Source organism: Gossypium hirsutum, chromosome A01, assembly GCF_007990345.1.
Source record: "Gossypium hirsutum isolate 1008001.06 chromosome A01, Gossypium_hirsutum_v2.1, whole genome shotgun sequence".
NCBI classification, from domain to species: Eukaryota; Viridiplantae; Streptophyta; class Magnoliopsida; order Malvales; family Malvaceae; genus Gossypium; species Gossypium hirsutum.
The window spans coordinates 114,567,789-114,582,350 of NC_053424.1; the positions used below are offsets into that span (position 1 = coordinate 114,567,789).

At 31.2% G+C, this 14,562-nt stretch overlaps 2 protein-coding genes and 1 non-coding gene across 4 annotated transcripts; 1 reads left to right on the top strand and 2 right to left on the bottom strand.

The window, feature by feature from the left end:
- The first annotated feature begins 7,458 nt into the window (after positions 1–7,458).
- LOC121229568 (3,9-dihydroxypterocarpan 6A-monooxygenase) lies at positions 7,459–9,807 on the top strand. Its single transcript, XM_041114174.1, has 2 exons — positions 7,459–8,424; positions 8,962–9,807. The coding sequence occupies exons 1-2, from the start codon at positions 7,507–7,509 to the stop codon at positions 9,589–9,591; spliced, it is 1,548 nt and encodes a 515-aa protein (XP_040970108.1). The 5' UTR covers positions 7,459–7,506; the 3' UTR covers positions 9,592–9,807.
- Positions 9,808–10,652: 845 nt separating this feature from the next.
- TRNAL-UAA (transfer RNA leucine (anticodon UAA)) lies at positions 10,653–10,735 on the bottom strand. Its single transcript has one exon. It is a non-coding gene; the product is annotated as a tRNA-Leu (tRNA).
- Positions 10,736–11,166: 431 nt separating this feature from the next.
- On the bottom strand, positions 11,167–14,241 carry LOC121229572 (transcription factor bHLH130). Of its 2 annotated transcripts, none has more exons than XM_041114181.1 (6): positions 13,315–14,241; positions 12,202–12,470; positions 11,929–12,099; positions 11,794–11,859; positions 11,648–11,716; positions 11,167–11,559 (listed from the first exon to the last, which is right to left on the bottom strand). In XM_041114181.1, the coding sequence occupies exons 1-6, from the start codon at positions 13,706–13,708 to the stop codon at positions 11,488–11,490; spliced, it is 1,041 nt and encodes a 346-aa protein (XP_040970115.1). In that variant the 5' UTR covers positions 13,709–14,241; the 3' UTR covers positions 11,167–11,487. The 2 variants fall into 2 exon arrangements, with proteins under 2 accessions (XP_040970115.1, XP_040970116.1); XM_041114182.1 differs by having other exon boundaries at positions 12,202–12,452; positions 13,315–14,236.
- Positions 14,242–14,562: the final 321 nt, after the last annotated feature.

Consider the following 14,562-nt stretch of genomic DNA (forward strand, 5'->3'; position numbering starts at 1 on the left):
CTCTTGTTCGGTGGGCTTAAGTTCAAATGCTAGTAGGACTATATTAGAATGGGCTTACTGGTCTAGTGGTTAAGGTGTGTGTTGGAGTGTGGGAGGTATGGAGTTTGAATCCCTGCGCGAGCAAGGGGTTTATTTTGCTGTTTATGCCGTGTGAGAGTTTGAGATGGAGTATAATGCTGATAGGGAAGAGTTTATGAAGAAAATTAAGGGACTAGGATAGGGAAGTTATCAAGATTCTAGTCTTTTCCATTTACCAAAATTTCTCTCTCTTCTAGAAGTCTCTGATGTCTCTTCTTCTTTTTCTTCTATTGTTGTCATTTGTTACACTTCTTCCCTCACTTTCTTTCATTTTTTTCTTTCCATCTCGACTACGACTATACTCTTGTTCTTTAGTTTGTCGTTTCGCGGACAACTTTGGTAAGTATTCTTGTATGGTTAAAGTAGAGTATGTTAAGTTGTTGTCTAAGGGGTTATTCTGATATTGGGCAGCATAGTTTCTCTAGAATCGAGACCCTTCTCGTGCGGTTTCGTAAGCAAACTGTTTTGAGGCGTTGAAGGTAAGGGTGTTGTTTAAAGATTTGGATATCATGTTTCGAGTTTGGTTAATCCGTCGTTAAGTGATTAATCGAGAGTTGTGTTAGGTAAATATAGGTTCTGGAGTGCTCGAGGATTGTTTAGGCATCAAATCGTAACAAGTGTGTCCTCCAATCGATTCTAAATCGCGTTTCGGCAAAAGCCGAAAACGCTGCTGTCGATGCCACACGGGCATGTGGACTGCCCTTATGGAGGCCGTGTGGCTATACACGGCCGTGTGTTCGACGAGCCAGACCATGCGCGTGCCACACGGGCACGACAGACACAAGAATGTGAAGGCTTGTAGGACGTGTGCGAGGCACGAGCTTAGGAAAATAGGCCGTGTGTGGGCCACACAGGCGTGTGGGCCACACAGGCGTGTGGGCCACACAGGCGTGTGGGCCACATAGGCGTGTGGGCCCACACGGGTGAACCACAAGGGCGTGTGAGAATCTGGGCCAGGCTGTGTAATCCACACGAGCAAGGCCAATTTTGTGACCCACATGGGCGTGTGGGCCCACACGGGCGTGTGAGCCCCTTTAATCTGAAATGTTTTGTAAGGTTGCACGTGTCGCCCTAGTCGACTGTGACGTAACCCTTAACTAGACTCTTAATTTTGTGATGTATGTGTTCGCATGATATACTTAGCATGATTATCTGATCTGTTCTATAAATAAATGAATGATCTGTTTGTCTGCATAATAACATGCCATGATATTTATGATGCATTGCATTGGGGTGGGATTGTTGGAAGTGAAAGAAGTATCTGAAGGGCTTCACAAGCTCGTTATCTGGCACCTAAGCTACATACTTATGATATGAGCTGCGAAGCGGTACCTTATGGTGTGTAGCGTTGGATGGGTCGATTATATCCCCATATATGGTGTGCAGGGATAGGTGGGTCGATTTTATCCCCACATGGTGTGTAGGGTTGGACGGAGATGGTGTATAGGGTTGGTGGGCATGTTTTCTAATATCTGATCTAATATGCATATGATATCTGTATGGCTAAGGCTAAAATATCTGTATTCTGTTATCTATTGGTATGCATGCTGTTTGTGGGGATGTACACACTGAGTTTGCGAAAACTCACCCTTTTGTTTATTTTGTTTGTCAGGTAATCCTCAGCAGTAGATGGATCGGTGTGACGGAGGGCTCGATGGTGGCCACTGGTAGATATTCACGGATTTTTGAATAACACTTTGTTTTGTCTACTTTATTTAAATATATGTTTTGGGATTTTAAATTGTTAAATTATTGATTTATGAATTAATGATGTTTTAGCTTCCGCGTCAATAAAATGTTTTCGCTTAATATCTGGATTAAAGATTTCACGACTTAAGTAAAGATAACAAATTGGACGATCTTTTGAGTTGCTAAGGTTTTCTAAAAAGCACTCACATGTGATACCGCTAGATTCGACCATAGCGTCTAGGCCGGGTTTGGAGGTGTTACAAAAATCATAATTTAAAAAAATTACTAATTAATATAGAGAAAGATGATAGATAATATATTGCATTAATTATTACATAAAAATTAGGGTTATGTGAGGGGACCAAATTATGATATTGATTTGTTACATTACTTAAATATATATAAGAAGAAAAAATTGATATTGATTTATTAATTTTATTGAAATTTGACCACAACATTAGAGGCTACTTTAAAATTTATTTATTTCTTAGTTATACTTTCATGTCATACATGGTCCCTTCATATGGTTATATACTTATATATAATTATTTAGATAATTTGATAATCTTTGGTATAATAACTCTCAATACTCTCTTTGTTGTGATAATCTTTTTATTTGGTCTAGATTGTTGTGATAATCTTTTATATACACACTGTCTTGGCTAAGCAAATTATAGTATATAAAAAATTACTAAAATTAATATTTAATAAATTTAAATTTGAATACTAGTATATGTAATTTATTTCTTAATCTTAGACCAGATTTATCGATTTATACCAAAATATTAAAAGCAAGCCCTAAATAAGTTGAAAACAACTGACAAGCCAACATGAAGTTAAATATTTGAAGTGTCATCTGTCGAGTAGCGGACTTGATCCCCAACAATCAAAGGTATTGTTCCAGTATCAAGATTTTGTCTCCCATGCTCTACCAAGAGCCAACGTGCCGTGAGTGGCTATTTGGAGGGTTTGGTTCACAAGGCCGAGAGTGCCTCATTTAGTAGTTGCCGAGAGCCAGCATATCGTGAACGGCTGCTCAAAGGGCTTAGTTCACAAACCTGAGAGTACCTTGGTTGGTTGTACCTATAAGACTTAGGAGAGATATTAGTATTGTGCATGAGAATAATTATGAAGTTACTTGAGCGCAGGACAACTTGAGCCACCAACTTGAGGCTTATAGCCCACTTACCTACAACCATTGTACCACTTGGGCTACGTAACTTCATAGATGTTCTCACACACAATGCTACCAACTCTCCCAACTCTTGCAAGTGCCACCAACCGAGGCACTCTCGACTCTGTGACCCAAGCTCTTTGGATAGCTGCTCATGGCACGTGATTCTCGACAGAACACAAAAAATAAAATCCTAACGTGGAAACAATACTTCTAATTATTGAGATTCAACCGATTACTTAATAAATAACAATTTAAAAACTTCTCTGAAAATTTACCTCTAAACCAAACTCCACCATGAAACTTTGGAAGTATCTAATGATTGCAATCTATATATACGATAAAGATTTTATGTTATATTTTATGTTATCCTATCTTCAAAATATATTAAAAAAACAGATGGAGTGTTGGGAAAGGAACTAATTTGGCGACATGCTTTTGGAGTTCCAAAATAATTGTGGAAAAAGTTATTTATATCCTAAGGTCTTTTCTTTTATGATTGAAATTATTAAACTGAAAAATCCTATGTTACCATCATCTTTAAAAGTGGTCCATGAAGTCCAAACTGTTCCTCAATATCTATTCTTATTCTATGTAATTTCATGGTGATTCAACATTTTTACCCTCTTAATATCCATCTAACATCATTTGATTTCTAGGATTCAAGTTTAAACAAACATTTTTTTTAATAAATACCTAATCTAATATATAATTAGTAAAATCATCGCAATTGATGATGAGATCAATTATTTTTGTCAATAAATTATTGGTTTAATTTACGATTTAGCCTCAAGTATATCTATTTTCTCACGTTTGTATTTAAACTTTTTGTTGTCTCAATTTGATACTTAAAGTATGTCTTTGTTATATTTTTTTAGTTCATTTTCTGATAGATATTAAAAAACATTATAGCCAATAGCAAGTTATATTTTTTTAGTTCATTTTCTGATAGATATTAAAAAAAATTATATCCAATAACAAAGCGTCACTTACCATCTTTATGTAAAAAATAAATATTTTCTTTTAATAAATGTATATACACATTAAAAATATAAAAATAGAAATAAATATATAAAATGTTCAAATATATAGAAATAAAATCTAGAAAATTTATATATTTTATTAAATAAAATTTAAAAAAATGATAATTGATAAGATATTAGTTGAAATTAAAAATATTATTTTAAAAAATGTAAAAGAATTTTGTAAAAAATTTAAAAATAATTAAAAAGGTTTGAAAATATTTTTTTATAAAATTCTAAAATTCTAAAAAGTATTTAAATTTCAATTTTTTTTGCAATTACTTGGAATTTAAATGCATTTTTAATTTTTATATATTATTTTTACTTCTTAAAATTTATAATTATATATTTTAAAATTTTATAATAAAAAATATTTATTTTAAAACTTTTTAAAAAAATTCTTTTATATATTATATATGATTTCTTTTTACATTTTTAATCAATATAATATATAATACTAAAAATAAAAAGGACACATGGAATGTTTTAATAGCGCCACGAGGCTGATCAATGCTCAGTCAACGGCCGGTCAAGAGTTGATCAAAGTCAAAAGTGTTTTTTAATATTTAAGTATCAAATTGAGACAAAAAATTTAAATACCAAAGTAGAAAAATAGTTATACTTCAAAAGCTAAATCGTGATTTAGATTTGAATTATAAGGTAATAAGAAATTTAGTTTCTATCAAAATAAACAAGGCAATTTAATCATTGCAGTATTTAAAACTGAGTAAATAAAGGTAGTTGACGTGACCATTACTAAATGTTAATGTGATTATATATTAAGGTTGTTTGAATCGAATCGGAGTGACTCATCGAATCAGTTGAACCAAAAAATCAGTTAGAGTACTTGTTTAGGGAAGGAAATTGAACTAGTTGACTTGGAAACCAGTATGGTTTGATCAAAAAACTAGTTGAATCAGGTCGTTGAATTGGATTTTTTATTTTTTTATTTTTTATAAATTTATTTAATTGAGTTGATCCATCCAATTAAACCAACAAATCAATAACTTGACCAATTCGACCATTGATTTAGTTTTGAAATTTTATATATATAAGTAGCTACTTGTAGAAGAACAAATAGTTGAATTATTTAAAAAAAATAACTACAGTAAATAAACCTTATAAAATATTCTACAAATTCAAAAAATTCATAAAACAAATTTGAAGTTTCAAAGGTTTATAAAGAAGTTTCAAAGTTTTGGGAAAAAAAATCTAAAGAAGTCCTTTAAATCATTATAAAAAGGGATAATTTTAAAAATTATGTGTGAACTTTAATTTAGTATACAATATGATATATGAATTTTGGTTTGCGCAATTTATAAATGTAATTTTTGTTTGATTCAATTTCCTTATATTATTGGCACAATTATTATCATGTTTAATAAAAAAAAACATGTTATTTTAGTTAATAGATTTAAAAGTTACTATTTGAGTTAAGACTAAAATTTCAAAATTCAAAAAAGTATAGGGACAATAAATGATCAAATTGGAGAATATGGACTAAAGTCACAAATTATGGATAATACAAGACAAATAGTATAATTTGACCTAACATATTTAATTACGATCATTTGAATCGTGTTTGAAATTTCAAAATTCAAAAAGCATAAGAAATAAAATTGACCAAATTAGAGCACATAAATTAAATCTACAATTTATTTATACAAACTAATAGGAGAATTTCACCTATTTCGAATTAATATTTGGGTATTTGTCATACCAACCTATTTGGGTTTAAATAATGTTAATATCTAAATTTATTATATATATATATGGATATGTTAAAAAATATGAAAATGATAATTAAGAGTCTACAAGAGTTCTCAAAATACGCAAGTGCTCATTTTTTTTAGCCACTTAGCAATTGTTTTAAAGCTTGAGGATGATTATATTTTTATTTTTTTATTAAAAATTTATTCAAAAAATATGAATAATATTTCAATAGTAAACAAATAATAGAGAAATAAAGATAAATCCAATAAATTAAACAAATTGTTGACTGGAAAACGAAGTTTCTATGTATGATTGAGTGTATTTTGTCCTAAAGTATTTCCAAGTTTTTGAGATTTTTGTTCTACTACTTTTCTAAAACAAAATTTCTAAAATTATTGCATGGAAACCATTGATTTGAAAACGTGAATGGAAACCATAATTAAGTACTAACTATAATTAATACCCATGCTCGATGAGAATCCGGATGGTACCCTAACCTTATTTGCTTAGTCTCCATCCCATGTTTGTCCCATGCAGGGGGGAAATTTTGGGATAAAAGATTCTCTTCTTTCTTTAAGCATTGAAAACTTGGTTAAATCTTAAATAATATTGGTGGTAACGATGTTTCCGGGAGAAATTTGTGCAGTTTATTTAGAGTTGATGGCTGTTTTAACATTTTTAAGTAGGATTTTATCTTTCGATTTGGTGAAAAACTAAAATATTTATAAAGGTAGATTGAAGAGGTAGTAAGTTTAATAGATTGAGAACGTCTCATTGAATTCATAAAATGATCAATAAGAGTATGTCATAAGTTTAAATTCTACCAAGTACAAATTTTGAGATTTTATTGGAGTGACAATATGAGCTTGTGTGGTTCATCTATTACACCTTACAAGACACTTTCACTCTATTAAACTCATTAACTCTTTAAGTTATCTCTTCAAGTACTCAATCTCTTCGTAAAATTGAGATGCAAACTTTCACTAAAAACAATATTGGACATGCAGGCAGACGAAACTTTGTAGGCTTCTAAAATGAAAATCTCTTAACAACAATTAAAATAAACAATAAAGTATAAAATTGTACTATGTTACATGTCATAAGAGTAATAATTGTACTATGTCACATGTTATAACAATAAAAATAAATAAAATCCAGCATATATGCATATGATATATTTGATGTATTAAAAAATATATACATATAAATTTATATATTTTTAATAAATTAGATAACGTATATAATATGGCATAGAATATAAAATTTTATTCTTGAGTATAGGGGCATAGTTAGGGCTTGCATGGCCTCTACTCCTTAAAATATAAAAATTTTCATTTATGCTAGTAAAGATAAATTTACACTTTAACTCACTGTAAAAATAATAAAAATTTAATTTAATCTTTTAAAAATTATAAAGATATAAAGCATTAAAATGATAAATTTATATTTTATTATCGTAAAAATTACAATTTAATTTTAACTCCCTAAAAATTTTGACTTCACTCCTAGTTAAGGTTTATATAGTTGATGTCGCCAATAATTGTATAAGTTTTCAAAATGCATGATAAAACACCTTTAAAATAAAATTATTTTTAAAAATAGTTGATAATATGTGATTGTTTAACTTAGTTAAGTGGTATAAAATCATAAATTTTAAGTGTACTTATCCAAAATTCTATCAATCAAACCATAACATTTATAATAAGAATATATATTCTTATTAAATGGAAACATATAGCCAAAAAAACAAATGGAAAATGAGAGAAATTAAAATGCTTTATAAAAGGCATGTTAAAAGCCAAGCGTTGACAAGCCATTCTCCAATTCACCATGGCATTGATTTCCATAGATGTTGATCAATATTACTTTCAATGTTTCATTTGGTTCATCACTGTTGTCCTACTCCACTCTTTCATGAAAAACATTTTGAAGCATCAAGACCCCGAGCCACCGAGCCCGTTTTCTCTCCCTTTCATTGGCCACCTCCACATGGTCACCTCTGTCCTTCCAAAATCTTTCCAAGCCCTAGCTAAACGCTATGGCCCTCTCATGCGGATCCGCCTCGGTGCATCATCTTGCGTTGTTGTATCCAACGCCACTGTTGCCAAAGAAATTTTTAAAACCCAAGAACTCAATTTTTGTTCTAGACCCGAATTTGGTTCCTCAGAATACTTCATTTATAGAGGCTCAAGGTTTGTTTTAGCTCAATACGGTGATTACTGGCGTTTCATGAAGAAACTTTGCATGACAAGGCTCTTAGCCGTCCCTCAGCTAGACAAGTTCGCTGATATCCGAGACCAAGAGAAGGTGAAGCTGGTGGAGTACGTGATGAAGCGTTGTAAAGAAGGAAAGCCCTGTGATTTGAGCAGCGAGTTGACTACCTTGACAAACAATACTATCTGTAGAATGGCGATGAGTACTCGTTGTTCAGGGAATGATAATGATGCTTCTGAGATTAAAGAGCTGATTAGGACATGTTTGAAGCTTTCAGGGAAGATTAATGTTGGAGATGTGTTGGGTCCTTTGAAGGTATTGGATTTCTCGGGGAATGGGAAGAAGCTTAAATCGGCTTTGTTGAAGTATGACCGTTTGGTGGAAAGGATCATTCAAGAACATCAAGAGAAAGCAACTAAGGGTTATTATGATGAGAATCAAGAGCAAGATTTGTTGGATATTTTGTTGGAGGTTTACAGAGATCCTACTGCTGAAGTCAAGATTTCCATGAAGGATATCAAGTCCTTCTTGCTGGTAAGTTATTATAGCTTTTAAAGTAAACTATACCAAGGTTACTAAAGTATTAGTATTTTTATGGTTTGGTCACTTCACTTTAATAAGTTGCAAAATGTCACTAAATTATTCAAAAGTTTTTATTAAATTACTGAATTGTTAAAATTGTTACTGCAAAGCCTTTTTTGTTCATATTATTACCTGCACCAATCGAAAGTCTCCTTTCTTTTCTCTTCTACAGTTCAGTTTTTTTTTATGAAACAACTTTAAACGTCATGAATTTATGAATTAAAATTGAAACAGTTTTCTTCTACTTGTCCATAGATACTAATCCACCATACCAATCGTCTCGCTAGCCGGATTTTTTTTCTTAAAAAAACTTAACATCCCAATAATTTAAGTAAAAATTTTCGAATAGTTCAATGACCATTTTGTAACTTTTTAAAATTAAATAACTAAAATATAAACTTACTAATAATTTAATGAAATTGGTAAGTGGTTAACTAATTAAGCCATGAAAATGCTGTCTCTAACTTGATATTTAATGTGCAAAAAAAGGATATTTTCATGGCAGGTACTGATACATCATCGTCAGCCATGCAATGGGCAATGGGGGAGCTCATTAATAACCCAAAAGCTTTTCACAAGCTTAGAGATGAAATCAATACAATAGTAGGACCTAACAGGCTAATCAAAGAGTCTGATATCCCAAATCTTCCATATCTTAGAGCTGTCATAAGAGAAACTCTAAGGCTTCATCCTTCAGCTCCCTTGATCATCAGGGAATGTGGTGAAGATTGTACTGTGAATGGGTTCATGGTGAAAGCTAAGACCCGAGTACTGGTCAACTGCTATGCTGTCATGAGAGACCCTGATTCATGGAAAAACCCTGATGAATTCGATCCTGAAAGGTTCTTAGACAGCTCTGATGAGAAAATCGGAGAGCATCAAATGGAATTCAAGGGTCAAAACTTTAGGTTCCTTCCATTCGGGAGTGGTCGAAGAGGATGCCCAGGAGCTTCACTTGCCATGTTGGTGATGCATGCAGCAGTAGGGTCGTTGGTTCAGTGCTTTGATTGGGAAGTGAAGGGTGGTGAGAAAGTTGATTTAAACCCAGGGCCAGGATTCGCTTCAGAAATGGCTCAGCCACTTGTGTGCTACCCTATACTACGTTTTAATCCCTTCTAAGCAACACCATATTTGTGCTTGAAATATGTAGCTGCTGAGCAAATAAAATAAATTATGTAAAGCCTGTAGCTTACATCTTACCAATTCCAATCACACCAGCAGCACATCAATACTATTCTCAAACAAAACTAGACATAATAGATTCAAATTAGGTAAATTAACAAAATAGACACTTTTATTTTCCTCAAGTTATATTTTAGTTATTTATGTTTAAAATGTTACATTTTAGTCACTTATATTATTGTTTTATTACAAAATAATCACTCTATCGTTAAGATCATCTCCCAAACAGCAATCCGATAACTAAGGGTTTTTTTTTTGAGGTTTCAATTTTAAATATTATATAAAAATTGATAAATTAAAAAAATTAAAATATATAATTTCTAAAATATATAGATTCTAAAAATGTTAGTTAAAATATTACAAAGTGGTAAAAATAAAAATATACCTTTTAAATATTAATTTCTAAAAATAAAAAAATATATATAAAAATATTTTAAAAGCTAGAAAATGGTTTGACTGGCTTTGATCGTGATGACCAACATTGACTGAAGTTGACCAACATCGATTATCAATGTTCAACATATAATGGTGTTGACTGTTGACCGACGATTAGAATTCGTTTTCAGTCAATCTCAGCCAGCATTAGTCAAAGATGGTCAAATTATTTTTTGAATTTTTATACTTTTTAGAGATTATGTATTTTTTATACAATTTTAACCGAGATATATATTTTCTTCAACTTATAGTACTTTTAGAATATATATTTGAATTTTTATAATTTTTAAACTTCTTGCATTTTTATAATTTTCCTAATATTTTGTAATTTATTTTAAACTTCCTATTTTTTTTGTAATTTTCTACAATTTTAACCAAGATTTTCTTTTTTTTAATTTGTAATTTCTTCAATTTATAGTAATTTTTGGATATTTAAATTTTTATAAAATTTAATTTTCTTGAATTTTATAATTTTTAATAAAAAATAAATTTTTATAATTTGTTTTAAACTTTCCTTTTTCTATTGAATTTTCTAAAATTTTAACTAAATTTTCTAAAATGTTTGCAGGCTGTGGGGTTCGAACCCACGTGTACTTATGTACAGAAGATCTTAAGTCTTCCCCCTTAACCTCTCGGGCAAACCTGCTGTTGAGTTGAAAGGGTCTGTGATATTTATTTGTCTTTATTTTAAAAAAATAATGAGCCAATCTATATTTTGATCAAAAAAAAAATCTTGTAAGCTGTACCCCCAAATGCTTAAATTTATTTTTTCTGAAATAACAACGGTAAACTCAGTTTTTCAATTAAAAATCATATTAAATAGAATAAGTATAATTCTGAAAATATCAGCTCAATTTTATTTAAAATAATTTCTTTTTTTAACAAAATATTTAAATTATAATATTTAACTTTTATCGAAAATCATTTAAAGTAATATTTTAAAAATTAAAATTATGATCATTTATTAAAAATCAATATTCACTATTATCAAATCCTATGTATCTTATATATAATATTTAAAGCGGAAGCTTTTACAAGAAATAGAAATAGTTCTACGTGGATAACAAAAGCCAAGAATTGAAATAAAAAACCTTGTTATTTCCTATACATTTTTCGTTTTATTCCATATTATTTCCTCAAAGTGGGAAGCTTTCTTAGCTTAGGATTCGAGTCTTGTGCTGAAAATGCAACCAAACGTTTTACATTCCAAAAAAACCCGACAACAACAACTCATTCGTATCAAAATTCTGCCTGTTTTGACTTATACGGAACAGTGATTAAAGTTCTTGTCGAACATTTATTTGATACAGATTCAAATTCTATCATCTCAGAAAAAATTCTGCCCCACTTCTCTCCATCCTTGTCGATGATGGATCTTTCCCACAAAAGAAAAGGAAATCATAAAATTTGATTAGGGACTGTCTTCTGAGTATTTAAGCACTTGCAGTTTGCACGATTGTCACTTAGAGACTGCAACAAAACCATCATCATTGCAATTGTAAGACGATGATTATAAAAGTTTTAGCAAGAGAGTAAAAGGGTGTCCTTCATTACGTACCTTGAACTGTTTTTGAAGGTCCTTGATGTACTCCACAGCCAAATCCAACATGTCTGCTGTGTTTGTTTGCTGCCCAAAATTTCAATTCAGTTTCTAATTACAGACACTATATATTCTGTCCAAAACTGTGACCAAAAACCTCTTACCTTGTCCATGTTTGGAACAAGCTTTTGAAGTTTTCTCATCCGTTCACTGATACGAGTTCTTCTCACCTGCAAAAAGTAATTTATTTTAACCCTTTACAATCCACACTAACAAATCTCCAAATAAGGTTGAATTACCCTTTCTGCAATGCTTCGAGGATGAGTAGCACAACCACGCTTAGCTCTAATCTTACAAGGGACTGAATCTTGGAACTGTAGATACTTCTCCATGACAGCCATCTCGTTCGAAGTTTTTGGCAGACTCAAATGGCGCGGTAATACATGAACACCACTTCCAATATCTCCATTCTATTTGATAAAAACAGTCACTAAATGATATAATAATAAAACTATGTTGAGAGATTTAAGAGAAAGATGCATGTTAGTTGATATGAAACTAAACAAATATACCTGGTTATTGGTAAACAACTTGTGCTTCTCAGTCAATTGTGCAGATTCATTCCAAGAACCACATTGGTATTCAGGTTTGCCACCATCAAAGCTATTAGCCCCAAGGTTTTCATTTTCGATTTCAGAAATCTGAGACAAAATGCCTAATGATGAAGGTTGTCTCGATGAGAAACTAATCTGATTCTTTAATCTATTTGATGATGGACTTAATTCTCCACTTGTACCATTCACCCCACCGTAGTTTCCCAAACCTTTCATGCCAGAAAACCCTGCAAGTTATTCAATCTATTTCGCTTAACATCACTAGATATACAGCATCTATACATTCAGGTTCTATAACGGTAAAAGTAACATGAAGACACTTGTACTAGGTATCATATTCCATTGTCCCCTTTACTCAAAAATGGGTAAATTAGTGTATATATATTGGATCAAAGAGCAAACTAATTCTTTTGTTAAAGACTTTATCCATTTATACAGTTAAAAATTAGCTCATGTATGTCATAATAAGGTACATGTATTCTGTCAACCACACAGATACAGAGACTAATTCTACTATTTTTTATTAAAGAAGTAAAATATAACTTGACTCATAATTTAAAGGTCTCCATAATACTTTTTCCATTCTATAGTTTATAGAAATCTATTCATCAATATAGCACAACCAAAATATCAATTTTTACCAATTGAATTTTAATTCCATTAAAATTGATATTGTTGCTAATATAAGACACGTTCAGATTTATTTTTCTATTTTTCTACTTAAGAGTGTTATAAACATTATAAAAAATATCAACTTAATTCCGTGCCAAATTATAAAAAGGAGTACAAAAGTCAAAAGCATAAAGTTTTCTATATATGCTTACTAAATCAAAGTGAAAACATACTTAAACATGACTTTAACTTTAAGATTAAATCGATAAAACATAAAATTTAGTGAGTCCGAAAGAATGAATGCACTTTAAACATGGTTTGAATCCTCGTAACAGTGCCAAGTGAGCTAATGTTAAATCCCGAAAGAAAGTGAACGTATAAAATGGCAAAACAAGAAAAAGAGAGTGAGGCAAAAGCTATATGCAAAAAAGCTAATCATTTTTAAACAAGAAAGAATACCATTTTGAACAGATAAGTTGGTAAAAAGCCCTGGAGGGGAGCTGCTTTGTCTCATTAAGCTAGAAGTAACGGGTTTCCCTTGACCGTGATGATTCAATCCCAATAACTCATACGAGTTATCCATTGGACAACTCTGCCTCGGATACTGAGGCGGCAATCCTGAATAAGTCGGCGCCGAATTGGCATAGTTAACAGCCGCCTCTGACCCAGATTTATCCTCGGTTTCGTTATCGCCGCCACTGCTTGGATTTATGAATCTAGACTCGAAACCACCTTTGTTGACGCCGCAATCAATGGTAGCGAGGAGAGAACTTGGAGCTGAACGAAAACGTAATAACCCAGAATTGGATTGGTTGTTTTGATTTTGATAGCTTTGATGGGTACTTGAATCCATTGACAACCTCTGTTTTTTATTTTATTTTTTTTCTGCTATGTTTATGCTAGGAGCTAGAAAACCATTCTCCTTGTCCTAAGTCTACGTTCTTTAAAACGAAGATGAAGAAGATTCTGAAGGAATTTCACCATGAAAGAAAAAACACTTTCAGCTTAGTTTATAAGCAGAGTTAGATAAGATCTTGAAGAAAAAGCAACCAAAAAGGAATAGCTCTGTTTTAAGAGCAGCAAAACCCAAGCTCCAAAACAATACTAAGTTGACAAGAGAAGAAAGAAAAATGCCCCAAACTAGAGAAAATGAAAGCTTAAATAAACGGGAAGTTGAAGGTTTTAGAAGATTGGAATCAGAGAAAAGAAAAAGACGGATTTGTGAAAGAAGAGAGGAAAAGAGAGAGACAGAGAGATGGAGAAGAGGCTGAGATTTGGATTTCAGAGCAGCAAAAGCAAGGAAGATCTAGTTAAGACCCAAAAAAAGGAGCGGTGTGGATACAAATAGAAAAAAGTTAAATGAAGAAAGGAGGGTATATATGTATTAGATGTCTAAATTTAGATATATATATATATATAATTTATTTCTCTGGAGTTTTTCTTTAAACTTATACTTCAATAATGTTTAGTTTTTAGGATTTGAATCTAAGTGTTTTTTTAAATTAGATTAAATGGAGTAGACGACTCCTAAATTGAATTTTTATTTTTTAATATATTTCTATTTTGAGTGATTTATTTAATAAAATGATACAAACTAATTAAACTGAAAAAATAATGGTCTGATCAGTTTAATTATAAATATCACCAAATATTTATTAACAACATTTTGTCGATAATGGTGGAGTTTTTTAACCACACGTGTGATAT

Excerpts from the sequence above, each read along its gene's own strand:
- LOC121229568 (XM_041114174.1), top strand. The coding sequence starts at position 7,507 with ATGGCATTGATTTCCATAGATGTTGATCAATATTACTTTCAATGTTTC. Across the intron at positions 8,425-8,961 it reads ATATCAAGTCCTTCTTGCTG|GATATTTTCATGGCAGGTAC; the intron begins GTAAGTTATTAT and ends GTGCAAAAAAAG.
- LOC121229572 (XM_041114181.1), bottom strand. The coding sequence starts at position 13,708 with ATGGATTCAAGTACCCATCAAAGCTATCAAAATCAAAACAACCAATCC. Across the intron at positions 12,471-13,314 it reads CAACTTATCTGTTCAAAATG|GGTTTTCTGGCATGAAAGGT; the intron begins GTATTCTTTCTT and ends AATAACTTGCAG. Across the intron at positions 11,717-11,793 it reads TTGTTCCAAACATGGACAAG|CAAACAAACACAGCAGACAT; the intron begins GTAAGAGGTTTT and ends AATTTTGGGCAG.